Genomic DNA, 25150 nt, shown 5'->3' on the forward strand with positions numbered 1-25150 from the left:
GGGGTGTGTGTGTGTTTGGGGAGGGGTGTGTGTGTGTTTGGGGAGGTTGTGTGTGTTTGGGGAGGGGGTGTGTGTGCGTTTGGGGAGGGTGTGTGTGTTTGGGGAGGGTGTGTGTGTGTGTTTGGGGAGGGGCATGTGCGTTTGGGGACGGTCTGTGTGTTTGGGGAGGGTGGGTGTTTGCGTATGGGGAGGGTGTGTGAGTTTGGGGAGAGGTATGTGTGTGTGTTTGGGGACGGTGTGTGAGTTTGGGGAGGGCGTGTGTGTTTGGAGAGGGGGTGTGCGCGTTTGGGGAGGTGTGTCTGTGTTTGGGGAGGGTGTGTGTTAAGGGAGGGGGTGTGTGTGCGTTTGGGGAGGGTGTGTGTGTTTGGGGAGGGGGTGTGTGTGTGTGTATGTTTGGGGAGGTATGTGTGTGTGTTTGGGGAGGGTGTGTGTGTGTGTTTGGGGAGGGTGTGTGTGTGTGTGGTTGGGGAGAGGTGTGTGTGTGTTTGGGGAGGGGTGAGTGTGTGTTTGGGGAGGGGTGTTTGTGTTTGGGAGGGGTGTGTGTGTGTTTGGGGAGGGGTGTGTGTGTGTTTGGGGAGGTTGTGTGTGTTTGGGGAGGGGGTGTGTGTGCGTTTGGGGAGGGTGTGTGTGTTTGGGGAGGGTGTGTGTGTGTGTTTGGGGAGGGGCATGTGTGTTTGGGGAGGGTGTGTGTATTTGGGGAGGGGGTGTGTTTGTGTTTGGGGAGGGTGTGTGAGTTTGGGGAGGGGGTGTGTGTGCGTTTGGGGAGGGTGTGTGTGTGTTTGGGGAGGGGCATGTGCGTTTGGGAAGGGTGTGTGTGTTTGGGGAGGGGGTGTGTTTGCGTTTGGGGAGGGTGTGTGAGTTTGGGGAGGGGTGTTTGTGTGTGTTTGGGGAGGGTGTGTGTTTGGGGATGTGTATGTGTTTGGGGAGGGGTGTGTGATGTTTGGGGAGGGGTGTGTTTGTGTGTTTGGGGAGGGGTCTGTGTGTGTTTGGGGAGGGGGTGTGTGTGCATTTGGGGAGGGGGCATGTGTGTGTTTTGGGAGGGGTGTGTGTGTTTGGGGTGGGGTGTGTGTGTTTGGTGTGGGTGTGTGTTTGGGAAGGGGGTGTCAGTGCGTTTGGGGGGGTGAGTGTGCATTTGGGGAGGGGGTGTGTGCGTTTGGTGAGGGTGTATATGTGTGTAAGGGGAGGGTGTGTGTGTGTTTGGGGAGGATTGTGTGTGTTTGGGGAGGTGTGTGTGCGTGGGGAGGGGTGTGTGTATTTGGGGAGGGGTGTGTGTGTGTGCGTTTGTGGAGGGTGTGTGTGTGCGTTTGGGGAGGGGTGTGTGTGCGTTTGTGGAGGGTGTGTGGTGTGTTTGGGGGGGTATGTGTGTGTTTGGGGAGGGGTGTGTGTGTTTGGGGAGGGGTGAGTGTGTGTGTTTGGCGAGTGGGTGTGTGTGCGTTTGGGGAGGTTGTGTGTTTGTTTTTGGGGAGGGGTGTGTGTGTGTTTGGGGTGGGTGTGTGTGTTTGGGAATGGGGTGTGTGCGTTTGGGGAGGTGGGTTTGCATTTGGGAAGAGAGTGTGTGCGTTTGGGGAGGGAGTGTATGTATGTTTGGGGAGGGGGTGTGTGCGCGTTTGGGGAGGGTGTGTGTGTGTGTTTGGGGAGGGGCATGTGCGTTTGGGGACGGTCTGTGTGTTTGGGGAGGGTGGGTGTTTGCGTATGGGGAGGGTGTGTGAGTTTGGGGAGAGGTATGTGTGTGTGTTTGGGGACGGTGTGTGAGTTTGGGGAGGGCGTGTGTGTTTGGAGAGGGGGTGTGCGCGTTTGGGGAGGTGTGTCTGTGTTTGGGGAGGGTGTGTGTTAAGGGAGGGGGTGTGTGTGCGTTTGGGGAGGGTGTGTGTGCTTGGGGAGGGGGTGTGTGTGTGTGTATGTTTGGGGAGGTATGTGTGTGTGTTTGGGGAGGGTGTGTGTGTGTGTTTGGGGAGGGTGTGTGTGTGTGTGGTTGGGGAGAGGTGTGTGTGTGTTTGGGGAGGGGTGAGTGTGTGTTTGGGGAGGGGTGTTTGTGTTTGGGAGGGGTGTGTGTGTGTTTGGGGAGGGGTGTGTGTGTGTTTGGGGAGGTTGTGTGTGTTTGGGGAGGGGGTGTGTGTGCGTTTGGGGAGGGTGTGTGTGTTTGGGGAGGGTGTGTGTGTGTGTTTGGGGAGGGGCATGTGTGTTTGGGGAGGGTGTGTGTATTTGGGGAGGGGGTGTGTTTGTGTTTGGGGAGGGTGTGTGAGTTTGGGGAGGGGTGTGTGTGTGTGTTTGGGGAGGGTGTGTGTTTGGGGGGTGTGTGTGTGTTTGGGGAGGGGTGTGTGTGTGTTTGGGGCAGGGTGTGTGTGTGTTTGGGGAGGGGCTGTGTTTGCGTTTGGGGAGTGTGTGAGTTTGGGGAGGGGGGTGTGTGTTTGGGGAGGGGTGTGTGTGTGTTTGGGGAGGGGTGTGTTTGTGTGTTTGGGGAGGGGTGTGTGTGTGTTTCGAGAGGGGTGTGTGTGTATGTTTGGGGAGGTTGTGTGTGTTTGGGGAGGGGGTGTGTGCGTTTTGGGAGGGTGTGTGTGTTTGGGGAGGGGATGTGTTTGCGTTTGGGGAGTGTGTGAGTTTGGGGAGGGGGTGTGTGTTTGGGAGGGGGGTGTGTGTTTGGGAAGGGTGTGTGTTTGGGGAGGGATGTGTGTGTGTTTGGGGAGGGGTGTGTGTGTTTGGGGAGGGGTGTGTTTGTGTGTTTGTGGAGGGGTGTGTGTGTGTTTCGAGAGGGGTGTGTGTGCTTGGGGAAAGGTGTGTGTGTGTTTGGGGAGGGGTGTGTGTGTTGTTGGGGAGGGGTGCGTGTGTGTATGGCGAGGGGTGCGTGTGTGTGTTTGAGGAGGTATGTGTGTGTGTTTGGGGAGCGGTGCTGTGTGTTTGGGGTAGGGTGTGTGTCTGTGTGTGTTTGGGGAGGGTGTGTGTGTTTGGGGAGGTGTGTGTGTGTAAGGGGAGGGTGTGCGTGTGTTTGGGGAGGGGTGTGTGTATGTTTGGGGAGCGGTGCTTGTGTGTTTGGGGTAGGGTGTGTGTCTGTGTGTGTTTGGGGAGGGTGTGTGTGTTTGGGGAGGTGTGTGTGTGTATGGGGAGGGTGTGCGTGTGTATGGGGAGGGTGTGCGTGTGTTTGGGGAGGGTGTGTGTGTGCGTTTGGGGCGGGTGTGCGTGTGCTTTGGGGAGGGTGTGTGTGTACATTTGGGGAGGGGATGTGTGTGCGTTTGGGGAGTGGGTGTGTTTGCATTTGGGGAGGGGTGTGTGTGTGTTTGGGTAGGTGTGTGTGTGTTGGGAGGGGTGTGTGTGTTTGGGGAGAAGTGTGTGTGGGGAGGGGTGTGTGTGTGTGTTTGGGGAGGGGTGTGTGTGTGTTTGGGGAGGGGTATGTGTGTTTGGGGAGGGGTGTGTGTGTGTTTGAGGAGGGTGTGTGTGTGTGTTTGGGGAGGGTGTGTGTGTGTTTGGGGAGGGGTGTGCGTGTTTGGAGAGGGGTGTGTGTGTGTTTTGGGAGGGGTGTGTGTGTTTGGGGTGGGTGTGTGTTTGGGAAGGGGGTGTGAGTGCGTTTGGGGGGGTAGGTGTGCATTTGGGGAGGGGGTGTGTGCGTTTGGTGAGGGTGTATATGTGTGTAAGGGGAGGGTGTGTGTGTGCTTGGGGAGGGGTGTGTGTGTTTGGGGAGTGGTGTGTGTGTTTGGGGAGGGGTGTGTGTGTATTTGGGGAGGGTGTGTGTGTGCGTTTGGGGAGGGGTTGTGTGTACGTTTGGGGAGGGGGTGTGTGTGCGTTTGGTGAGTGGGTGTGTGCGTTTGGGGAGGTGTGTGAGTGTGTTTGGGGAGGGTGTGTGTGTGTGTTTGGGGAAGTGTGTGTGTGTTGGGAGGGGTGTGTGTGTTTGCGGAGGTGTATGTGTGGGGAGGGGTGTGTGTGTGTTTGGGGAGGGTTGTGTGTGTGTTTGGGGAGGGGTATGTGTGTGTGTTTGGGGAGGGGTGTGTGTGTTTGGGGAGGGGTGTGTGTGTGTTTGGGGAGGGTGTGTGTGTGTTTGGGGAGGGGTGTGCATGTTTGGGGAGGGGTGTGCATGTTTGGGGAGGGGTGTGTGTGTCGTTGGGGAGGGTGTGTGTGTGTTTGGGGAGGGGTGTGCATGTTTGGGGAGGGGTGTGTGTGTGGTTGGGGAGGGTATGTGTGTGTTTGGGGAGGGTGTGTGTGTGTTTGGGGAGGGGTGTGCATGTTTGGGGAGGGGTGTGTGTGTGTTTGGGGAGGGTATGCGTGTGTTTGGGGAGGGTGTGTGTGTGTTTGGGGAGGGGTGTGCATGTTTGGGGAGGGGTGTGTGTGTGGTTGGGGAGGGGGTGTGTGTGCATTTGGGGAGGGGGCGTGTGTGTGTTTTTGGAGGGGTGTGTGTGTTTGGTGTGGGTGTGTGTTTGGCAAGGGGGTGTCAGTGCGTTTGGGGGGGGTGTGCGTTTGGGAAGGGGTTGTGCGCGTTTGGTGAGGGTGTATATGTGTGTAAGGGGAGGGTGTGTGTGTGTTTGGGGAGGGGTGTGTGTGTTTGGGGAGGGGTGTGTGTGTATTTGGGGAGGGGGTGTGTGTGTGTTTTGGGGAGGGTTGTGTGTGTGTGTTTGGGGAGGGGTATGTGTGTGTGTTTGGGGAGGGGTGTGTGTGTTTGGGGAGGGGTGTGTGTATTTGGGAAGGGGTGTGTGGGTATTTGGGGAGGGGGTGTGTGTGTGTTTGGGGAGGGTGTGTGTGTGCGTTTGTGGAGGGGTTGTGTGTGCGTTTGGGGAGGGGTGTGTGTGCGTTTGTGGAGGGTGTGTGGTATGTTTGGGGAGGTGTGTGTCTGTGGGGATGGGTGTGTATGTTTGGGGAGGTGTGTCTGTGTTTGGGGTGGGGTGTGTGGTTGGGGAGGTGTGTGTGTGGGGAGGGGTGTGTGTGTGTGGGGAGGGGTGTGTGTGTGTTTGGGGAGAGGTGTGAGTGTTTGGGGAGGGTGTGTGTGTTTGGGGAAGGGGTGTGTGCATTTGGGGAGGGGTGTGTGTTTGGGAAGGTGTGTTTGTGTGTTTGGGGAGGGTGTGTGTGTTGGGGAGGGTGTGTGTGTGTTTGGAGAAGGTGTGTGTGCGTTTGGGGAGATGTGTGTGTGTGTTTGGGGAGGGGTGTGTGTGTGTTTGGGGAGGGGTGTGTTTTCAGGGAGGGGGTGTGTGAGTTTGGGGAGAGTGTGTGTGTTTTGGGATGGGGTGCGTGTTTTGGGAGGGGGGTGTGCGTTTGGGGAGGGGTGTGTGCGTTTGGGGAGGGGTGTGTGTGTTTGGGGAGTGGGTGTGTTTGCATTTGGGGAGGGGTGTGTGTGTGTTTGGGGAGGGGTGTGTGTGTTTGGGGAGGGGTGTGTGTGTTTGGGGAGGGGTGTGTGTATTTGGGGAGGGGTGTGTGTGCGTTTGGGGAGGTGTGTGTGTGTGTTTGGGGAGGGGTGTGTGTGTGTTTGGGGAGGGGTGTGTTTTCAGGGAGGGGGTGTGTGCGTTTGGGGAGAGTGTGTGTGTTTTGGGATGGGGTGTGTGTTTTGGGAGGCAGGTGTGCGTTTGGGGAGGGGTGTGCGCGTTTGGGGAGTGGTGTGTGTGTGTGTTTGGGGAGGGGTGTGTGTGTGTGTTTGGGGAGGGGTGTGTGTGTTTGGGGAGGGGTGTGTGTGTATTTGGGGAGGGGGTGTGTGTGCGTTTGGGGAGTGGGTGTGTGTGTTTGGGGAGGTGTGTGTGCATGGGGAGGGGTGTGTGTATTTGGGGAGGGCTGTGTGTGTATTTGGGGAGGCGGTGTGTGTGTGTTTGGGGAGGGGTGTGTGTGCGTTTGTGGAGGGGGTGTGTGTGTTTGGGGAGGGTTGTGTGTGTTTGGGGAGGGGTGTGTGTGTGTGTTTGGGAAGGGTGTATGTGTTTGGGGAGGGTGTGTGTGCGTTTGGGGAGGGGGTGTGTGTTTGGGGAGGTGGTGTGTGTGTTTGGGGAGTGGTGTGTGTGTGTGTAGGGAAGGTGTGTGTTTAGGGAGGGGGTGTGTGTTTGGGGAAGGGGTGGATGTGCGTTTGGGGTGGGTGTGTGTGTTTGGGAAGGGGTGTGTGTGTGTTTGGGGAGGGGTGAGTGTTTGGGAAGGGGTGTGTGTGTGTTTGGGGAGGGGTGTGTGTGTTTGGAGAGGGTGTACGTGTGTTTGGGGAGGATGTGTGTGTGCGTTTGGGGAGTGGTGTGTGTGTGTGTAGGGAAGGTGTGTGTTTAGGGAGGGGGTGTGTGTTTGGGGAAGGGGTGGATGTGCGTTTGGGGTGGGTGTGTGTGTTTGGGAAGAGGTGTGTGTGTGTTTGGGGAGGGGTGTGTGTTTGGGAAGGGGTGTGTGTGTGTTTGGGGAGGGGTGTGTGTGTTTGGAGAGGGTGTACGTGTGTTTGGGGAGGATGTGTGTGTACGTTTGGGGAGGGAGTGTGTGTGCATTTGGGGAGGGAGTGTGTGTGCATTTGGGGAGAGGGTGTGTGTGTGTTTGCGGAGGGGGTGTGTGTGAGTTTGGGGAGGTGTGTGTGTGTGTGGGGAGGGGTGTGTGTGTTTGGCGAGGTGTGTGTGTGTGGGGAGGGTTGTGTGTGTTTGGGGAGGGGTGTGTGTGTTTGGGGAGGGGTGAGTGTGTGTGTTTGGCGAGTGGGTGTGTGTGCGTTTGCGGATGGGCTGTGTGTGCGTTTGGGGAGGGGGTGTGTGTGTGTTTTGGGAGGTTGTGTTTGTGTGTTTGGGGAGGAGTGTGTGTTTGGTTGGGGTGGGTGTGTGTATTTGGGAACGGGGTGTGTGTGTTTGGGGAGGTGGGTGTGCATTTGGGAAGAGGGTGTGTGCGTTTGGGGAGGGTGTGTATGTGTGTTTGGGGAGGGTGTGTGTATTTGGGGAGGGGGTGTGTGTGTGTGTTGGGAGGGGTGTGTGTGTTTGGGGAGAGGTGTGTGTGGGGAGGGGTGTGTGTGTGTTTGGGGAGGGGTGTGTGTGTGTTTGGGGAGGGGTATGTGTGTTTGGGGAGGGGTGTGTGTGTGTTTGAGGAGGGTGTGTGTGTGTTTGGGGAGGGGTGTGCGTGTTTGGAGAGGGGTGTGTGTGTGTTTTGGGAGGGGTGTGTGTGTTTGGGGTGGGTGTGTGTTTGGGAAGGGGGTGTGAGTGCGTTTGGGGGGGTAGGTGTGCATTTGGGGAGGGGGTGTGTGCGTTTGGTGAGGGTGTATATGTGTGTAAGGGGAGGGTGTGTGTGTGCTTGGGGAGGGGTGTGTGTGTTTGGGGAGTGGGTGTGTGTGCGTTTGGTGAGTGGGTGTGTGTGCGTTTGGGGAGGTGTGTGAGTGTGTTTGGGGAGGGTGTGTGTGTGTGTTTGGGGAAGTGTGTGTGTGTTGGGAGGGGTGTGTGTGTTTGGGGAGGTGTATGTGTGGGGAGGGGTGTGTGTGTGTTTGGGGAGGGTTGTGTGTGTGTTTGGGGAGGGGTATGTGTGTGTGTTTGGGGAGGGGTGTGTGTTTGGGGAGGGGTGTGTGTGTGTTTGGGGAGGGTGTGTGTGTGTTTGGGGAGGGGTGTGCATGTTTGGGGAGGGGTGTGTGTGTGGTTGGGGAGGGTGTGTGTGTGTTTGGGGAGGGGTGTGCATGTTTGGGGAGGGGTGTGCATGTTTGGGGAGGGGTGTGTGTGTGGTTGGGGAGGGGGTGTGTGTGCATTTGGGGAGGGGGCGTGTGTGTGTTTTTGGAGGGGTGTGTGTGTTTGGTGTGGGTGTGTGTTTGGCAAGGGGGTGTCAGTGCGTTTGGGGGGGTATGTGTTTGGGAAGGGGTTGTGCGCGTTTGGTGAGGGTGTATATGTGTGTAAGGGGAGGGTGTGTGTGTGTTTGGGGAGGGGTGTGTGTGTTTGGGTGGGGTGTGTGTGTTTGGGGAGGGGTGTGTGTGTATTTGGGGAGGGGGTGTGTGTGTGTTTTGGGGAGGGTTGTGTGTGTGTTTGGGGAGGGGTATGTGTGTGTGTTTGGGGAGGGGTGTGTGTGTTTGGGGAGGGGTGTGTGTGTGTTTGGGGAGGGTATGTGTGTGTTTGGGGAGGGTGTGTGTGTGTTTGGGGAGGGGTGTGCATGTTTGGGGAGGGGTGTGTGTGTGGTTGGGGAGGGGGTGTGTGTGCATTTGGGGAGGGGGCGTGTGTGTGTTTTTGGAGGGGTGTGTGTGTTTGGTGTGGGTGTGTGTTTGGCAAGGGGGTGTCAGTGCATTTAGGGGGGTGTGCGTTTGGGAAGGGGTTGTGCGCGTTTGGTGAGGGTGTATATGTGTGTAAGGGGAGGGTGTGTGTGTGTTTGGGGAGGGGTGTGTGTGTTTGGGTGGGGTGTGTGTGCATGGGGAGGGGTGTGTGTATTTGGGAAGGGGTGTGTGGGTATTTGGGGAGGGGGTGTGTGTGTGTTTGGGGTGGGTGTGTGTGTGCGTTTGTGGAGGGGTTGTGTGTGCGTTTGGGGAGGGGTGTGTGTGCGTTTGTGGAGGGTGTGTGGTATGTTTGGGGAGGTGTGTGTCTGTGGGGATGGGTGTGTATGTTTGGGGAGGTGTGTCTGTGTTTGGGGTGGGGTGTGTGGTTGGGGAGGTGTGTGTGTGGGGAGGGGTGTGTGTGTGTGGGGAGGGGTGTGTGTGTGTTTGGGGAGAGGTGTGAGTGTTTGGGGAGGGTGTGTGTGTTTGGGGAAGGGGTGTGTGCATTTGGGGAGGGGTGTGTGTTTGGGAAGGTGTGTTTGTGTGTTTGGGGAGGGTGTGTGTGTTGGGGAGGGTGTGTGTGTGTTTGGAGAAGGTGTGTGTGCGTTTGGGGAGGTGTGTGTGTGTGTTTGGGGAGGGGTGTGTGTGTGTTTGGGGAGGGGTGTGTTTTCAGGGAGGGGGTGTGTGCGTTTGGGGAGAGTGTGTGTGTTTTGGGATGGGGTGCGTGTTTTGGGAGGGGGGTGTGCGTTTGGGGAGGGGTGTGTGCGTTTGGGGAGGGGTGTGTGTGTTTGGGCAGTGGGTGTGTTTGCATTTGGGGAGGGGTGTGTGTATGTTTGGGGAGGGGTGTGTGTGTTTGGGGAGGGGTGTGTGTGTTTGGGGAGGGGTGTGTGTATTTGGGGAGGGGTGTGTGTGCGTTTGGGGAGGCGTGTGCGTGTGTTTGGGGAGGGGTGTGTGTGTGTTTGGGGAGGGGTGTGTTTTCAGGGAGGGGGTGTGTGCGTTTGGGGAGAGTGTGTGTGTTTTGGGATGGGGTGTGTGTTTTGGGAGGCGGGTGTGCGTTTGGGGAGGGGTGTGCGCGTTTGGGGAGTGGTGTGTGTGTGTGTTTGGGGAGGGGTGTGTGTGTTTGGGGAGGGGTGTGTGTGTTTGGGGAGGGGTGTGTGTGTATTTGGGGAGGGGGTGTGTGTGCGTTTGGGGAGTGGGTGTGTGTGTTTGGGGAGGTGTGTGTGCATGGGGAGGGGTGTGTGTATTTGGGGAGGGCTGTGTGTGTATTTGGGGAGGCGGTGTGTGTGTGTTTGGGGAGGGGTGTGTGTGCGTTTGTGGAGGGGGTGTGTGCGTTTGGGGAGGGTTGTGTGTGTTTGGGGAGGGGTGTGTGTGTGTGTTTGGGGAGGGTGTATGTGTTTGGGGAGGGTGTGTGTGCGTTTGGGGAGGGGGTGTGTGTTTGGGGAGGTGGTGTGTGTGTTTGGGGAGTGGTGTGTGTGTGTGTAGGGAAGGTGTGTGTTTAGGGAGGGGGTGTGTGTTTGGGGAAGGGGTGGATGTGCGTTTGGGGTGGGTGTGTGTGTTTGGGAAGAGGTGTGTGTGTGTTTGGGGAGGGGTGTGTGTTTGGGAAGGGGTGTGTGTGTGTTTGGGGAGGGGTGTGTGTGTTTGGAGAGGGTGTACGTGTGTTTGGGGAGGATGTGTGTGTACGTTTGGGGAGGGAGTGTGTGTGCATTTGGGGAGGGAGTGTGTGTGCATTTGGGGAGAGGGTGTGTGTGTGTTTGCGGAGGGGGTGTGTGTGAGTTTGGGGAGGTGTGTGTGTGTGTGGGGAGGGGTGTGTGTGTTTGGCGAGGTGTGTGTGTGTGGGGAGGGTTGTGTGTGTTTGGGGAGGGGTGTGTGTGTTTGGGGAGGGGTGAGTGTGTGTGTTTGGCGAGTGGGTGTGTGTGCGTTTGCAGATGGGCTGTGTGTGCGTTTGGGGAGGGGGTGTGTGTGTGTTTTGGGAGGTTGTGTTTGTGTGTTTGGGGAGGAGTGTGTGTTTGGTTGGGGTGGGTGTGTGTATTTGGGAACGGGGTGTGTGTGTTTGGGGAGGTGGGTGTGCATTTGGGAAGAGGGTGTGTGCGTTTGGGGAGGGTGTGTATGTGTGTTTGGGGAGGGTGTGTGTATTTGGGGAGGGGGTGTGTGTGTGTTTGGGGAGGGGTGTGTGTGTTTGGGGAGGGTGTGTGTGTTTGGGGAGGGTGTGTATGTGCATTTGGGGTGGGTGTGTGTGTTTGGGGAGGGGGTGTGTGTTTGGAGAGGGGGTGTGCGCGTTTGGGGAGGTGTGTGTGTACTTGGGGAGGGTGAGTGTTTAGGGAGGGTGTGTGTGCGTTTGGGGAGGGTGTGTGTGCTTGGGGAGGGGGTGTGTGTGTGTATGTTTGGGGAGGTATGAGTGTGTTTTTGGGGAGGGTGTGTGTGTGTGTTTGGGGAGGGTGTGTGTGTGTGTGTTTGGGGAGGGGTGTTTGTGTTTGGGAGGGGTGTGTGTGTGTGTTTGGGGAGGGGTGTGTGTGTGTGTTTGGGGAGGTTGTGTGTGTTTGGGGAGGGGGTGTGTGTGCATTTGGGGAGGGTGTGTGTGTTTGGGGAGGGGGGTGTGTGTGTTTGGGGCAGGGTGTGTGTGTGTTTGGGGAGGGGATGTGTTTGCGTTTGGGGAGTGTATGAGTTTGGGGAGGGGGGGTGTGTTTGGGAACGGTGTGTGTTTGGGGAGGGGTGTGTGTGTGTTTGGGGAGGGGTGTGTTTGTGTGTTTGGGGAGGGGTGTGTGTGTGTTTCAAGAGGGGTGTGTGTGTGTGTGTGTGTTTGGGGAGGTTGTGTGTGTTTGGGGAGGGGGTGTGTGTGCGTTTAGGGAGGGTGTGTGTGTTTGGGGAGGGGATGTGTTTGCGTTTGGGGAGTGTGTGAGTTTGGGGAGGGGGGGTGTGTGTTTGGGAAGGGTGTGTGTTTGGGGAGGGATGTGTGTGTTTGGGGAGAGGTGTGTGTGTTTGGGGAGGGGTGTGTTTGTGTGTTTGGGGAGGGTGAGTGTGTGGTTGGTTGGGGAGGGGGGTGTGTGTGTTTGGGGAGGGGTGTTTGTGTTTGGGAGGGGTGTGTGTGTGTGTTTGGGGAGGGGTGTGTGTGTGTTTGGGGAGGTTGTGTGTGTTTGGGGAGGGGGTGTGTGTGCATTTGGGGAGGGTGTGTGTGTTTGGGGAGGGTGTGTGTGTGTGTTTGGGTAGGGGCATGTGTGTTTGGGGAGGGTGTGTGTATTTGGGGAGGGGGTGTGTTTGTGTTTGGGGAGGGTGTGTGAGTTTGGGGAGGGGTGTGTGTGTGTGTTTGGGGAGGGTGTGTGTTTGGGGTGTGTGTGTGTGTTTGGGGAGGGGTGTGTGTGTGTTTGGGGCAGTGTGTGTGTGTGTTTGGGGAGGGGATGTGTTTGCGTTTGGGGAGTGTGTGAGTTTGGGGAGGGGGGTGTGTTTGGGAACGGTGTGTGTTTGGGGAGGGGTGTGTGTGTGTTTGGGGAGGGGTGTGTTTGTGTGTTTGGGGAGGGGTGTGTGTGTGTTTCGAGAGGGGTGTGTGTGTGTGTTTGGGGAGGTTGTGTGTGTTTGGGGAGGGGGTGTGTGTGCGTTTAGGGAGTGTGTGAGTTTGGGGAGGGGGGGTGTGTGTTTGGGAAGGGTGTGTGTTTGGGGAGGGATGTGTGTGTGTTTGGGGAGAGGTGTGTGTGTTTGGGGAGGGGTGTGTTTGTGTGTTTGGGGAGGGGTGTGTGTGTGTTTCGAGAGGGGTGTGTGTGTTTGGGGAAAGGTGTGTGTGTGTTTGGGGAGGGGTGTGTGTGTTGTTGGGGAGGGGTGCGTGTGTGTATGGCGAGAGGTGCGTGTGTGTGTTTGAGGAGGAATGTGTGTGTGTTTGGGGAGGGGTGTGTGTGTGTTTGGGGAGTGGTGTTTGTGTGTTTGGGGTAGGGTGAGTGTCTGTGTGTGTTTGGGGAGGGTGTGTGTGTTTGGGGATGTGTGTGTGTGTATGGGGAGGGTGTGCGTGTGTTTGGGGAGGGTGTGTGTGTGCATTTGGGGCGGGTGTGCGTGTGTTTGGGGAGGGTGTGTGTGTGCTTTGGGGAGGGTGTGTGTGTACGTTTGGGGAGGGGATGGGTGTGCGTTTGAGGAGTGGGTGTGTTTGCATTTTGGGAGGGGTGTGTGTGTGTTTGGGTAGGTGTGTGTGTGTTGGGAGGGGTGTGTGTGTTTGGGGAGAAGTGTGTGTGGGGAGGGGTGTGTGTGTGTTTGGGGAGGGGTGTGTGTGTGTTTGGGGAGGGGTATGTGTGTGTTTGGGGAGAGGGGTGTGTGTTTGGGGAGGGGTGTGTGTGTTTGGGGAGGGGTATGTGTGTGTTTGAGGAGGGTGTGTGTGTGTGTGTTTGGGGAGGGTGTGTGTGTGTGTTTGGGGAGGGGTGTGCGTGTTTGGAGAGGGGTGTGTGTGTGTTTTGGGAGGGGTGTGTGTATTTGGGGTGGGGTGTGTGTGTTTGGGGTGCGTGTGTGTTTGGGAAGTGGGTGTGAGTGCGTTTGGGGGGGTGGGTGTGCATTTGGGGAGGGGGTGTCTGCGTTTGGTGAGGGTGTATATGTGTGTAAGGGGAGGGTGTGTGTGTACTTGGGGAGGGGTGTGTGTGTTTGGGGAGTGGTGTGTGTGTTTGGGGAGGGGTGTGTGTGTATTTGGGGAGGGTGTGTGTGTGCGTTTGAGGAGGGGTTGTGTGTACATTTGGGGAGGGGGTGTGTGTGCGTTTGGGGAGAGGGTGTGTGTGTTTGGGGAAGTGTGTGTGTGTTGGGAGGGGTGTGTGTGTTTGGGGAGGTGTGTGTGTGGGGAGGGGTGTGTGTGTGTTTGGGGAGGGGTGTGTGTGTGTTTGGGGAGGGGTATGTGTGTGTGTTTGGGGAGGGGTATGTGTGTGCGTTTGGGGAGGGGTGTGTGTGTTTGGGGAGGGGTGTGTGTGTGTTTGGGGAGGGTATGTGTGTGTTTGGGGAGGGTGTGTGTGTCTTTGGGGAGGGGTGTGCATGTTTGGGGATGGGTGTGTGTGTGTTTGGGGAGGGGGTGTGTGTGCATTTGGGGAGGGGGCGTGTGTGTGTTTTTGGAGGGGTGTGTGTGTTTGGTGTGGGTGTGTGTTTGGCAAGGGGGTGTCAGTGCGTTTGGGGTGTGGGTGTGCGTTTGGGAAGGGGTTGTGCGCGTTTGGTGAGGGTGTATATGTGTGTAAGGGGAGGGTGTGTGAGTGTTTGGGGAGGGGTGTGTGGGTTTGGGGAGGTGTGTGTGTTTGGGGAGGTGTGTCTGTGTTTGGGGTGGGGTGTGTGGTTGGGGAGGTGTGTGTGGGGAGGGGTGTGTGTGTGTTTGGGGAGGGGTGTGTGTGTTTGGGGAGGAGTATGTGTGTGTTTGGGGAGGGGTCTGTGTGTTTGGGGAGGGTTGTGTGTGTTTGGGGAGGGGTGTGTGTGTGCGTTTGGGGAGGGTGTGTGTGTTTGGGGAGGGTGTGTGTGTGTTTGGGGAGGGTGTGTGTGTTTGGGGAGGTGGTGTGTGCGTTTGGGGAGTGGTGTGTGTGTGTAGGGAAGGTGTGTGTTTAGGGAGGGGGTGTGTGTTTGGGGAAGTGGTGGGTGTGCGTTTGGGGTGGGTGTGTGTGTTTGGGAAGGGGTGTGTGTGTGTTTGGGGAGGGGTGTGTGTGTTTGGGGAGGGAGTGCGTGTGTTTGGGGAGGATGTGTGTGTATGTTTGGGGAGGGAGTGTGTGTGCATTTGGGGAGAGGGTGTGTGTGTGTTTGCGGAGGGGGTGTGTGTAAGTTTGGGGAGGTGTGTGTGTGGGGAGGGGTGTGTGTGTTTGGGGAGGTGTGTGTGTGTGGGGAGGGTTGTGTGTGTTTGGGGAGGGGTGTGTGTGTTTGGGGAGGGGTGAGTGTGTGTGTTTGGCGAGTGGGTGTGTGTGCGTTTGCGGATGGGCTGTGTATGCGTTTGGGGAGGGGGTGTGTGTGTGTTTTGGGAGGTTGTGTGTGTGTGTTTGGGGAGGAGTGTGTGTGTGTTTGGAGTGGGTGTGTGTATTTGGGAACGGGGTGTGTGTGTTTGGGGAGGTGGGTGTGCATTTGGGAAGAGGGTGTGTGCGTTTGGGGAGGGTGTGTATGTGTGTTTGGGGAGGGTGTGTGTATTTGGGGAGGGGGTGTGTGTTTGGGGAGGGTGTGTGTGTTTGGGGAGGGTGTGTGTGTGCATTTGGGGTGGGTGGGTGTGTTTGGGGACGGGGTGTGTGTGTCTTTGGGGAGGGTGTGTGTTTAGGGAGGGGGTGTGTGTGCATTTGGGGTGGGTGTGTGTGTTTGGGGAGGGTGTGTGTGTGCGTTTGGGGAGGGTGTGTGTGTTTGGAGAGGGGGTGTGCGCGTGTGGGGTGGTGTGTGTGTGTTTGGGGAGGTTGTGTGTTTAGGGAGGGGGTATGTGTGCGTTTGGGGAGGGTGTGTGTGTTTGGGGAGGGGGTGTGTGTGTGTATGTTTGGGGAGGTATGTGTGTGTTTTTGGGGAGGGGGTGTGTGTGTGTTTGGGGAGGGTGTGTGTGTGTGTGGTTGGGGAGGAGTGTGTGTGTGTGTTTGGGGAGGTTGTGTGTGTTTGGGGAGGGGGTGTGTGTGCGTTTGGGGAGGGTGTGTGTGTTTGGGGAGGGTGTGTGTGTGTGTTTGGGGAGGGTGTGTGTGTGTGTTTGGGGAGGGGCATGTGTGTTTGGGGAGGGTGTGTGTATTTGGGGAGGGGGTGTGTTTGTGTTTGGGGAGGGTGTGTGAGTTTGGGGAGGGGGGTGTGTGTTTGGGAAGGGTGTGTGTTTGGGGAGGGGTGCGCGTGTGTGTTTCGAGAGGGGTGTGTGTGTGTTTGGGGAGGTTGTGTGTGTTTGGGGAGGGGGTGTGTGTGCGTTTGGGGAGGGTGTGTGTGTTTGGGGAGGGGATGTGTTTGCGTTTGGGGAGTGTTTGGGAAGGGTGTGTGTTTGGGGAGGGATGTGTGTGTGTTTGGGGAGGGGTGTGTTTGTGTGTTTGGGGAGGGGTGTGTGTGTGTTTCGAGAGGGGTGTGTGTGTTTGGGGAAAGGAGTGTGTGTGTTTGGGGAGGTGTGTGTGTGTTGTTGGGGAGGGGTGCGTGTGTGTATGGCGAGGGGTGCGTGTGTGTGTTTGTGGAGGTATGTGTGTGTGTTTGGGGAGGGGTGTTTGTGTATGGGGAGGGTGTGCGTATGTTTGGGGAGGGTGTGTGTGTGTGTTTCGAGTGGGGTGTGTGTGTGTTTGGGGAGGTTGTGTGTGTTTGGGGAGGGGGTGTGTGTGCGTTTGGGGAGGGTGTGTGTGTTTGGGGAGGGGATGTGTTTGCGTTTGGGGAGTGTTTGGGAAGGGTGTATGTTTGGGGAGGGATGTGTGTGTGTTTGGGGAGGGGTGTGTTTGTGTGTTTGGGGAGGGGTGTGTGTGTGTTTCGAGAGGGGTGTGTGTGTTTGGGGAAAGGAGTGTGTGTGTTTGGGGAGGGGTGTGTGTGTTGTTGGGGAGGGGTGCGTGTGTGTATGGCGAGGGGTGCGTGTGTGTGTTTGTGGAGGTATGTGTGTGTGTTTGGGGAGGGGTGTGTGTGTGTTTGGGGAGTGGTGTTTGTGTGTTTGGGGTAGGGTGTGTGTCTGTGTGTGTTTGGGGAGGGTGTGTGTGTTTGGGGAGGTGTGTGTGTGTATGGGGAGGGTGTGCGTATGTTTGGGGAGGGTGTGTGTGTGCGTTTGGGGCGGGTGTGCGTGTGTTTGGGGAGGGTGTGTGTGTGCTTTGGGGAGGGTGTGTGTGTACGTTTGGGGAGGGGATGTGTGTGCGTTGGAGGAGTGGGTGTGTTTGCATTTGGGGAGGGGTGTGTGTGTGTTTGGGTAGGTGTGTGTGTGTTGGGAGGGGTGTGTGTGTTTGGGGAGAAGTGTGTGTGGGGAGGGGTGTGTGTGTTTGGGGAGGGGTGTGTGTTTGGGGAGGGATGAGCGTTCGTGTTTGGGAAGGGGTGTGTGTGTATTTGGGGAGGGGTGTGTGTGTGACTGGGGAGTGGTGTGTGTGTGTGTGTGTGTGTTTGGGGAGGGGTGTGTGTTTGGGGAGGGGTGTGTGTGTGTTTGGGGAAGGGTGTGTGTATTTGGGGAGGGGTGTGTGTGTGTATTTGGGGAAGGGTGTGTGTGTGTATTTGGGGAAGGGCGTATGTGTGTGTGTTTGGGGAGGGGTGTGCGTGTGTATTTGGGGAAGGGTGTGTGTGTGTGTGTTTGGGGAGGGGTGTGTGTGTATTTGGGGAAGGCTGCGTGTGTGTGTGTTTGGGGAGGGGTGTGTGTGTGTGTTTGGGGAGGAGTGTGTGTGTATTTGGGGAGGGGTGTGTGTGTGTGTTTGGGGAGGGGTATGTGTGTGTATTTGGGGAGCGGTGTGTGTGTGTTTGGGGAGGGGTGTGTGTGTGTTTGGGGAGGGATGTGTGTGTGTATTTGGGTGGGGTGTATGTGTGTTTGGGGAGGGGTGTGTGTGTGTATTTGGGGAAGTGTGTGTGTGTGTTTGGGGAGGGGTGTGTGTGTGTGTGTTTGGGGAGGGGTGAGTGTGTATATTTGGGGAAGTGTGTGTGTGTGTGTTTCGGGAGGTGTGTGTGTGTGTGTTTGGGTAGGTGTGTGTGTTTGGGGAGGGGTGTGTGTGTGTATTTGGGGAAGTGTGTGTGTGTGCTTGGGGAGGAGTGTGTCTGTGTGTGTTTGGGGAGCGGTGTGTGTGTGTGTGTTTGGGGAGGGGTGTGTGTGTGTTTGGGGAGGGGTGTGTGTGTGTGTTTGGGTGGGTGTGTGTGTTTGGGGAGGGGTGTATGTGTGTATTTGGGGAGGTGTGTGTTTGCGGAGGAGTGTGTGTGTGTGTGTTTGGGGAGGGGTGTGTGTGTGTATTTGGGGAAGTGTGTGTGTGTTTGTGGAGGTGTGTGTGTGTGTTTGGGGAGGGGTGTGTGTGTGTGTGTTTGGGGAGGGGTGGGTGTGTGTGTGTGTGTTTGGGTAGGTGTGTGTGTTTGGGGAGGGGAGTGTGTGTGTATTTGGGGAAGTGTGTGTGTGTTTGGGGAGGGGTGTGTGTGTGTGTTTGGGGAGGGGTGTGTGTGTATTTGGGGAAGTGTGTGCGTGTTTGGGGAGGGGTGCGTGTGTGTGTGTGTTTGGGGAGGGGTGCGTGTGTGTGTGTTTGGGTAGGTGTGTGTGTTTGGGGAGGGATGTGTGTGTGTGTGTTTGGGGAGGGATGTGTGTGTGTGTTTGGGGAGGGATGTGTGTGTGTGTTTGGGGAGGGGTGTGTGTGTGTGTGTTTTGGTAGGTGTGTGTGTTTGGGGAGGGATGTGTGTGTGTGTGTTTGGGGAGGGATGTGTTTGTGTGTGTGCTTGTAGGAGGACCGTGAGCCCTTCTGCAGTTGGGTTTCTCTGTCAACAGCCTATTCCACGGTGGCAGGATTCACGGCTGAGCCTGCCTTGTTGGTGTTTGCTTGTTGTTGTGTCGGGGGGAGGAGGGGGGCGGCGGCTGGGGGGGGGGGGGTGGGGGTGCGGCGGAGGTTTAATTGAGAGCAGAGCTGTTGCCTCTATCTCTGTCTAACCCGTCAGGAATATGAACAGACTCCGCTTCCTCCAGCAAAGGGGGAGGTGTCAGGTCATAACATCCCAAAATCTCCACGGAAACCGTTGTATGAGAGAGAGAGAATATAGGCAAGTGGTAACCAAGGACATTGCCAAAGAAACAGATCAACAGAGATAAAGGATCTCTGCTGCAAACAAATTAACATCAGCAGTTTAAGTCAGTGTAACTAATGTTGGCTAAGTCTCTGCACATTCTCCCACTTACTTTCATAAATCTCCAACACAGCCTAACTATTTCAGAAACTTTACGAACTGCCAGCAGAATTCAACTTGGAGCCAGAGTTTTCTCAAATCTCTCTCCTTCACACAACCTGGTGTGACATTCTCCCCAGTCCCACCCTCCTGAGAGTTGCTGGAGAGAGCAGGAAAGATCAGAAGTTTGCAAAAAAGCAGAAAAAGTCCCAGGTTTGAGAGGGAGCAGGAATGATTCAGGATTTGAAAGAGAGAAAACAGGAATGATTCAGCATTGAGGAAAGAGCAGGAACGAATTGCAGGATCCATATTCCAGGGATCAGGAATGTCAGACATGAAGACAGACTGGAGAAGTTGGATCTGTTTTCCTTTGGAAAAGAAGGGAGAGAGGAGATTTGTTCAAGGGATTCAAAATGGCGCCTGGACAGAGTAGGTAGGGAAAAACTGTTCCTATTGGTAGAAGAATGTAAAATAAAGGTAAAATAAGCTGAGGAGAAACTATTTTCACACAGCAATTGCTTAGGGTCTGGAATGCAGTGACTGAAAGTGTGGTGAAGGCAGGGCCAATTGAAACAGAAAGTTAAACCATTCCCAAAAAAGGAAGAATGTGCCAGTTTGTGGAGAGAAGGCTGGGGAGTGGCACTTGGTGAATTGCTTACTGACAGACACGATGGGCTGAATGGCCTCTGTATGTACTGTAACCATTCTCTGTGTACAAATTGTCACTCACCTCATGAGTCCTGAAGAAAGGTGAGACCTCCACTGTGTCCTTAATCTGCTTCAAACGATCAAGGTATTTTTTCTGGAAGATAAATAGAACATTGGAGTGAACAACTCTCATTTCCCCTCACACCACTCTCTCTGCATCCCTGCCCCAACTCCCTGCAGAGCTCATCTCCCGACCCTTCAGTCTCTCCACTACCCCCCACCCATCTGCCCACCACTTCCTCGCTAATCCCCACACTGCCAGCCATCTGCATTCCCAGGCCCCCCCCATCCTCTAGCTCCCTCAACCTCTGCCTCAGAGAAGTGTTGCTTCCGACAGATTCCCAAGCCCCTTTTCCTGCAATTCCTAGCTAACCAAAGGGGCCGTATTCTGCGGTCCTCATCCACTCTCCTGTTTTTGAACTCAGTTCCTTGCCCCTGTTCACAGAGTGGCAGAAAAGAATGCAAAAGCTAGAACTTACCAAAACAACCCTGTTCCCCTTAGTGAACTCTTGGAAAGCCACCACAACCTGCTCTTTGGTTTTTGTCTTCTTAAAGTCACGATTCACAGTCCCATCTTCATTCTGAATAAACAATAAACAGAAGCACATGATCCACACTGACCTTTCACCTCTGGGGCCTACAGCCTCAGGCCCAGCTGAGGTTCCTCTGCTTTTCACCCAAACTTCAATGGGGCTGCTGCTAAACTCCCAGCAGGCAAAGGGACTCTTTCACAAACCCTTTCTTACCTTGGGTTACTGTGAAACACATGTTGCAGGGAAAGGAACACATCCCCCCTGCTGCAAAATTAGACACAACTGGGAATTTGAGGTTGAGCCTCTTCCTGTCACCCAACACAGGTATAGAACTACTGAAAACAAACACATGATGCTGAATCAAAACAGAAATGGCTGGAAAAGCTCAGCAGGTCTAGCAGCATCTGTGAAGAGAAATTAGAGTTAACGTTTCAGGTCCAGTGACACTTCCTCATCACATGTTGCTGAATTTTGTGCTCGTCAAGACACAGACAAGAATGCCAAATCTTGTCACAACAATTTATACTCCAGGAAACGTGGGCGTTGACTGGCTCTTCAGTCAACTTTAATCAATTGAGGTGTTACCATGGAGAAAGCAACTATAATCTACCCAAGCTCTCAGTTTTTCAAAATACGATGTGAAGTTTGAACGTATTCCTTCTGAGCATGGGTCAATTAAATAAAAAAGGATTGTTTAGAAAGTGCTGTCAATTCCCGGAGTCTCATCTTAGAGCAGACATACTCTATTGAATTCCAGTTGGTGGAATGTGGTCTTTACTCTGCCTGAACAGACAACAGGAACAGTCAAACGCAGAGTGACGTAACAGCGGGACACAGAGAAAGCAAGAAATTATTATACTGTGCACTGCAGAAAAGGCAGATTAAGCAATTAAACGTGCCATACACAAACACACGCACACACTTAGGTACCATACACACTCAGACATGGACACAGCATTGAAAGCACAATGATCTGGTATGGCAATTGCTATGCTCAAGACTGTAAGAAACTATAGAAGATCATGTGCACAGCCCAGACCATCACGGAAGCCAGCCGTCCATCCATGGACTTCACTTACACGGCCCATTGCCAGGGAAAGACTGCCGACATCACTAAAGACCCCTCCCACCCCAGTAATGCTCTCCTACAACCTCTTCTGCCTGGCAGAAGGTACAGAAGCTTGAACACACCCAGCAGTAGGTTCAAGAGCAGCTTCTTCCCTGCCATTATTAGCCTGATGAAAGGCCTCTCTGACTTCAAATAATGTTGACCTTGCCTAGTGCACGTTCTGTACAACATAACCTGTATGCCTCTGTCTGGTTTTTCTCATCCTACGATCTGTATGTCCTTGCTTACTATGATCTGCCTATACTGCTCGTAAACAAAGCTTTTCACTGTATCTAAATAAACGTGACAATAAATCAATCAAATCAAATCAGCTCATACATATTACGCAAACACCCCCTCACACGTACCACACACACCAACAATCATATCCACCAACTCATAACCAACACACCTACCTATACCCATATACACGTCTATATATACAATCACACACTCAGACACAAACACAAATACACATCAACACACACTAATACACACCAACACTTGTGTCCACCAACACACTCATACACACCCCTTGCACATCTATACACACTAATGTGTACTCCTATATGCAGTCATACAAACTCTTGTAAACACCCATATTCACCAACACACGCTCATTTACACCAGAACATACTCTTACACACATACGTACATCAGCAAACACTCATGCACACTAACCCCCACATGCACTAATACACACCAATGAATATTCCTATATACATACAAACATGCTCCTACAAGTGCATGTACATCAACACATATTTATTTACATCAGAACATACTCTAACATAAACTTATATGCACCAACACAGTTCTACACTTCAAGCTCACTCACACATGAAGCTACAATATTTGTTTAGAGTGGTGCTGGAAAAGTACAGCAGGTCAGGCAGCATCCGACCATGAAGCTACAATGTAAACCCTCCTGTTTCTGTATTCTATTCTGAGATATTTGTACTTCTATAAATCAGGCCTCAGCCTCTAACTTTAATTCCTGCACCATAGATGGACATGCTTTTGAATCTCAGGAGCCCCCTCCCTAAACTCTCCACTTTTGTGCCTCACTTTTCTCCTTTAAAACACTCTTTAAACTGACCTTTTAAACCATATTTTTTAGTCACCTATCCAGATATCTTCTTGTGTAGCTCAGTACGTACTGTTGATAGCACCTTGGATGATGTCGATTGTGTAGCTCAGTGTTGAATGGTCAGAGGAGGAAGATTTAAAAGGGACCTGAGGGAGAACATTTTCACACAGAGAGTGGTCCGTATGTGGAATAAACTGCCAGAGGAAGTGGCAGATGCAGGGACAGTTACAACATTTCATATACTGGGACAGGTAGATGGATAGGAAAGATTTAGAGGCATATGGGCCAAATACAGGAAAGTGGGATTCGTTTAATTTGGGAAACTTGGTCGGCCTTTCTTGAGTTAGACTGAAGGGTCTGTTTCTGTACTGTACAATTCTATGTCTGCTGTGTAGCTCAATGTTGAACATTGACAGCACCTTAGAAGCGGTCTCCTCTACATTGGGGAGACTGGGCGCCTCCTAGCAGAGCGCTTTAGGGAACATCTCCGGGACACCCGCACCAATCAACCAAATCGTCCAGTGGCTCAACATTTCAACTCCCCCTCCCACTCTGCCGAGGATATGGAGCTGCTGGGCCTCCTCCACCGCCGCTCCCTCACCACCAGACGCCTGGAGGAAGAACGCCTCATCTTCCGCCTCGGAACACTTCAACCCCAGGGCATCAATGTGGATTTCAACAGTTTCCTCATTTCCCCTTCCCCCACCTCATCCTAGCTTCTAACCTCCAGCAACTCGATCCCCTGACCTCTCCGGACTTGTCCGACCTGCCCAGCTCCTTTTCCACCTATCCACTCCACCCTCTCCTCCCTGACCTATCACCTTCATCTCCTTCCCCACTGACCCATTGTACTCTATGCCACTCTCTCCCCACCCCCACCCTCCTCTAGCTTATCTCTCCACGCTTCAGGCTCTCTGCCTTTATTCCTGATGAAGGGCTTTTGCCCGAAACGTCGATTTTGCCTGTCTTCGGATGCTGCCTGAATTGCTGTGCTCTTCCAGCACCACTGATCCAGAATCTGGTTTCCAGCATCTGCAGTCATTGTTTTTACCTTGCACCTTAGAAGATGTCTGCCATGTAGTTTAGTATTGAATACTGATAGCACCGTGGAAGGTGTCTGGTCTGTGCCTTTGTTCTGAGTACTCTCATGCTGAGCTAGTTCTTTGGAGAAGTAACAAAGAGGATTGATGAGGGCAGAGCAGTAGATGTGATCTATATGGACTTCAGTAAAGCGTTCAACAAGGGTCCCCATTGGAGACTGGTGAGCAAGGTTAGATCTCACTGAATACAGGGAGAATTAGCCATTTGGATACAGAACTGGCTCAAAGGTAGAAGACAGAGGGTGGTGGTGGTGGAGGGTTGTTTTTCAGACTGGAGGCCTGTGACCAGTGGAGTGCCACAAGGATCGGTGCTGGGCCCTCTACTTTTTGTCATTTACATAAATGATTTGGATGCGAGCATAAGAGGTACAGTTAGTAAGTTTGCAGATAACACCAAAACTGGAGGTGTAGTGGGCAGCGAAGAGGGTTACTTCAGATTACAACAGGATCTTGACCAGATGGGCCAATGAGCTGAGAAGTGGCAGATGGAGTTTAATTCAGATAAATGCAAGGTGCTGCATTTTGGGAAAGCAAATCTTAGCAGGACTTATACACTTAATGGTAAGGTCCTAGGGAGTGTTGCTGAACAAAGAGACCTTGGAGTGCAGGTTCATAGCTCCTTGAAAGTGAAGTCGCAGGTACATAGGATAGTGAAGAAGGCGTTTGGTATGCTTTCCTTTATTGGTCAGAGTATTGAGTACAGGAGTTGGGAGATCATGTTGCGGCTGTACAGGACATTGGTTAGGCCACTGTTGGAATATTGCGTGCAATTCTGGTCTCCTTCCTATCGGAAAGATGTTGTGAAACTTGAAAGGGTTCAGAAAAGATTTACAAGGATGTTGCCAGGGTTGGAGGATTTGAGCTTTAGGGAGAAGCTGAACAGGCTGGGGCTGTTTTCCCTGGAACGCCAGAGGCTGAGGGGTGACCTTATAGGGGTTTATAAAATCATGAGGGGCATGGACAGGATAAATAGACAAAGTCTTTTCCCTGGGGTCGGGTAGTCCAGAACTAGAGGGCATAGGTTTAGGGTGAGAGGGGAAAGATATAAAAGAGACCTAAGGGGCAACTTTTTCACACAGAGGGTGGTATGTGTATGGAATGAGCTGCCAGCGGATGTGGCGGATGCTGGTACAATTGCAACATTTAAGAGACATTTGGATGGGTATACGAATAGGAAGGGTTTGGAGGGATATGGGCCGAGTCCTGGCAGGTGGGACTAGGTTGGGTTGGGATATCTGGTCGGCATGGATGGATTGGACTGAAGGGTCTGTTTCCATGCTGTACATCTCTATGACTCTATGTGGCAGAAAGCCACCCCCCCCCCCACCACAGCACTGAGGGAGCACTGCACTGCACCAATTGAGTTGCTGTGTCTCAGATGAGGTGTCAGTCCCCAGGCACAGTCCTCCTGCTCAGGCAAATCTACATTCCTATGGAACCACAAGGTGCAGGTGATTTATTCCCAATGCCCTGCCCCATAACTATCCCTCAACCAGCACAGAAAACAGCATTGCTGTTTATGGAATCTTGCAGTGCATAAATTAGGTGATTACATTTCAAATGCATTTCATTGGCTCGAAAGCACGTTGAGATCATTGGTGATTGTCAAAAATGATAAATAAGTGAGGACAAAATGTATACTAAAGGTGCGAGAAGGATGCAGGATGTTATGTTGGAAATTCCAACTCTTAAACTGAAATAAATTGCATCAAATGCTCCTTGCCACTCTCCTGCCCCTGAAGTGAGTGGCTGCTGTTGGCTTTGTTTTCATTGTCTCAGTGTTAATTTACATCTCGGTTTACGCCTCAGCACATGACCTTTCAGAGTTGCTGTCAAACATGACTGCTGTTCCAGACAGAACTGCCAGTTCCAGGCAGTTCCCACAGCATAGGGAACAGGGCCAGAGCTGCACGGGGAGGTAAAAAAACCCAGCAGCTTTGTTTTTTTGAAACGTAGGAGACTTTAATCTCCCTTCTCTAGTGTTATCCTGGAGACCGAAACACCAGGAATGGATTTTGGAATTACATGCAGGGAGAAACCACAGATAATAAGAAGAATGTTCATTTGTATAGCGGTTTGCATCACAACCTGGGAACTTTACAACCAATAGAATATTTTTGATGTCTAGTCACTGATGTGGTATGGCAAACATGACAGTGACCTTTCCACAGCACAGTGTTAGTGCAGACCCAGCTTCTCAAGGGAACAGCTTCTACATTTGACCCTGTGTAGCATCTCCAAGTCGATGGGCTCTGACTGAGCGGGGTCAGGATATGGGATTCAAGAAGTGGAGAGAAACTAGGAACAGAGCACTGAGTTGGACGATCAGCCATGATGGTGTGGAATGGCAGAGCAGGCTCAAAGGGATGAGTGGTCTACTCCTGCTCTAATTTCTATATTTCTAACTCATCAACTGCATTGATGGCGTTGGGGCCCAGCAGTTGAGGCAGGTAATCTGTGATCTAAAAGGTAGCCATCACTTCCACACCTCTCTCTACATGTGATGAGTCGCTGACCCCCCAATCCTAATGTGACCGTCATTACTGCCCACACAAGAGTCTACCCATCACCAGGGCAGAGCAGTGTACCAGGGTGAGGGCCATCCAGGAGGGAACCCTGAGAGTAGAGGTGAACACTCACACCCTCAGCAACTGGACTCAAAGATCAATCAGCCACTCCTCCTCATTCCCCAACCTATTAATGGTCAAAGATCAGAGGCTGCTCAACAGAAAGATTTCAAAG

At 53.9% G+C, this 25150-nt stretch overlaps 1 protein-coding gene across 1 annotated transcript in view; it reads right to left on the reverse strand.

Moving 5' to 3' along the window:
- Positions 1–25150, reverse strand: part of itpkb (inositol-trisphosphate 3-kinase B) — a 280890-nt gene that overhangs the window by 17862 nt on the left and 237878 nt on the right. The window contains exons 5-6 of the mRNA XM_087984184.1: positions 19057–19158; positions 18600–18671 (exon numbers count right to left, since the gene is read on the reverse strand). Coding sequence (XP_087840310.1) covers positions 18600–18671; positions 19057–19158 — 174 coding nt within the window. The remainder of the gene's footprint in view (positions 1–18599; positions 18672–19056; positions 19159–25150) is intronic.

Source organism: Chiloscyllium plagiosum, unplaced genomic scaffold (genome assembly GCF_037043375.1).
Source record: "Chiloscyllium plagiosum isolate Xiang-an unplaced genomic scaffold, Cpla_swu_hap1 HiC_scaffold_3, whole genome shotgun sequence".
Taxonomy (NCBI): Eukaryota; Metazoa; Chordata; class Chondrichthyes; order Orectolobiformes; family Hemiscylliidae; genus Chiloscyllium; species Chiloscyllium plagiosum.